This window comes from Mastigoproctus giganteus, chromosome 1, assembly GCF_048544385.1.
Source record: "Mastigoproctus giganteus isolate SK-2022 chromosome 1, ASM4854438v1, whole genome shotgun sequence".
Classification (NCBI taxonomy): Eukaryota; Metazoa; Arthropoda; class Arachnida; order Uropygi; family Thelyphonidae; genus Mastigoproctus; species Mastigoproctus giganteus.
In genome coordinates, this window is record NC_143575.1 from 273,784,656 (window position 1) to 273,787,480 (window position 2,825).

General features: G+C 33.8%; 1 protein-coding gene across 1 annotated transcript; it reads left to right on the forward strand.

Annotated features, from left to right (window-relative positions):
* Nucleotides 1–358: 358 nt before the first annotated feature.
* Nucleotides 359–2,104, forward strand: LOC150092005 (uncharacterized). The gene has a single exon (XM_090370818.1). The coding sequence runs from the start codon at nt 359–361 to the stop codon at nt 2,102–2,104; it is 1,746 nt and encodes a 581-aa protein (XP_090226944.1).
* Nucleotides 2,105–2,825: the final 721 nt, after the last annotated feature.

Consider the following 2,825-nt stretch of genomic DNA (forward strand, 5'->3'; position numbering starts at 1 on the left):
GAATGAGCAGTATGTGAAGTCTCACACTAATGCAAAACAGTTTTTATTTTCAAAATGGTGGAATGGATTTTCAAGAACCAGAATTCTTAAAAGATATATTGGAGTTAGCTACACCTTAAAGCCTCTTCCGTGTTCAATATGTGGAAAGACATTTTCGCATTCTGGAGTTTTTAAGCAGCACATAAGAATTCATAATAATGAAAAGCCTTTTCGTTGCCCACATTGTGCTAAAGAATATTTATTTCCCGGAAACTTCAAACAGCACATAAGAGTACACTACAATGAAAATGTAGCTTTTCACTTTGAAAATATTATTCAGGATACAACAATTAACAAAAATAAGTCCTTTCCATGTTCCATGTGTGATAAGACATTTGCAAAAGACATTTATCTTAGACAACATATAAAACTTCACACCAGCGAGAAACCTTTCTTGTGTTCAGTATGTGGTAAGAGTTTTTCAAGTTCTGAATATTTCAAAAAGCACTCAAGGATCCATACTAACGAGAAATCTTTTTCATGTTCTTTTTGTGGTAAGGCATTTTCATACTCTGCAGGTCTTAAATTACACTTAAGAGTTCACACTAAAGAGAAACCTTATCCATGTTCCATATGTGGGAAAGTATTTTCGCAGCTTGGAGATATAAAAAAGCACACAAGGAATCATACTAGTAAGAAACCTTCTCAGTGTTCCATTTGTGGTAAGATGTTTTCATGTTCCAGTTATCTTAAAGTTCACAGAAGGGTGCACACTAAGGAGAAACCTTTTTCATGTCCTGTGTGTGGTAAGGCATTTTCGTACTCTGCAGGTGTTAAACTACACTTAAGAGTTCACACTAAAGAGAAACCTTACCCATGTTCCACATGTGGGAAAGCATTTTCACAACTTGGAGATTTAAAAAAGCACACAAGGATTCATACTGGTGAAAGACCTTTTCAGTGTTCCATATGTGGCAAGACGTTTTCAGATCCCAGTTATCTTAAAGTGCACAGAAGGGTGCACACTAAGGAGAAACCTTATCCGTGTTTAGTATGTGGTAAGAGTTTTTCAGTGTCTGGAAAGCTTACAACCCACTTAAAAATAGTTCACTGTAACGAGAAACCCTTTTCATGTTTGGTATGTGGGAAAACTTTTTCACAGTCAGTACTCCTAAAAAGACATGCAGCTGTTCACTCGGGTGAGAAACCTTTTGCATGTTCACTGTGCTCTAAAGCATTTTCTCATAGTATATGTCTTAAACAGCACATGGTAGTTCACTCTAAAGAGAAACCATTTCCATGTTCTACATGTGGTAAAAAGTTTTCACGCTTTGGAGATCTTAAGAAGCACACAAACATTCACACTGGTGAAAAAACGTTTTCATGTTTCTTATGTGGTAAGGCATTTTTAGATTCCAGTAATTTGAAGCAGCACATACGAATTCACACCAACGAGAAACCTTTTTCGTGTTCACTATGTCATAAAGCATTTGCACGAAGAAGAGGTTTAAAATTTCACATGCGGGTTCACACTAACGAGAAACCCTTGTCTTGTTCAATATGTGATAAGAAATTTGCACGCCCTGGAGATGTTAAAAAGCACATACAGATTCATAGCAGTGATAAACCTTTTCAGTGTTCAGAATGTGGCAAGACATTTAAACACTTATCAACCCTTCATATGCATATGAGAATTCACACTAACGAGAGGCCTTATCCTTGTTCAATATGTGGAAAAACGTTTACGCAGTGTTCAAACCTTAAAAGACATATAAGCATTCACAATAATGACAGACGTTTTTCATGTTCAGTGTGTAACAGAGCATTTATACAAAAATGGGATCTTAAAAAGCATATGAGAATTCACAGTGATGATAAAGCTTTCCCATGTTCAATGTGTGATAAGAAATTTACCCGAGCTGGAAACCTTAAAGAACACATGAGAACCCATTCAAATGAGAAACCTTTTTCGTGCTCCATATGTGAAAAGGCATTTCCAAAAAATGGAGCTCTTAAAGCTCACCTGAGAATTCATAATAATGATAAACCATTTCATTGTTCAATATGTAATAAGAAATTTTCATTTTCAGGAAGTCTTAAAAGGCATATGAGTTCACACAAATGAAAAGCTTTTTACATTTTCAGAGCATTGTATAAAACGAATATGTAAAATTCATACTGAGGAATAGACCTCTGAGATATTTACAGTATGTGGTAAAGAACATATATTGTTGTCTGCAGAAAATATAAATGTACATTTATAAAAAAAATAAATGTAGAAAGGAGTGAAAGCAGCATACACTGTTGTTGAGGTATTTGTCTAATATGTAATTTTTGGAACAATGTGCACTTTTTTTTTTTTTTTTTTTTTGTAATTTAGAATTTTGTGATTGAATATGCAACTTAACTCAGCCTATTTTATGTTTATCAAAATTCAGTGTACCTTTGACATTGTGAATTATAAAAAATAGTGATTAAAATTGCACGATAGATTGTAATCATTGAATAAATAAGTAAATCTGTATGGTTTTCGATGCACAAATGAGAAGAAACAGATTTCTTTCGATGTAAGTGGACAGATAACCCTACAGCAGTATTTCTCAACCTGTAGTCTGCAGGCCACTAATGGTCCGGTTGGTTGTAGTGATTATTTGATTGTATATGATGGGTGAGTTTTTTTAGTATATTTTTAATTATATTTAATTAATTAGTGATATTTTGTTTGAGATTGGAATTATTTATTTCAGGAATTTAATATCAGCCCTATACTCAGTATAGTATACTGCACAACATGGATAAATGGCTAAAAACAGGATTTTTGAAATGTCAACCCAATACTAGTTTTT

Excerpts from the sequence above, each read along its gene's own strand:
- LOC150092005 (XM_090370818.1), top strand. The coding sequence starts at position 359 with ATGTGTGATAAGACATTTGCAAAAGACATTTATCTTAGACAACATATA.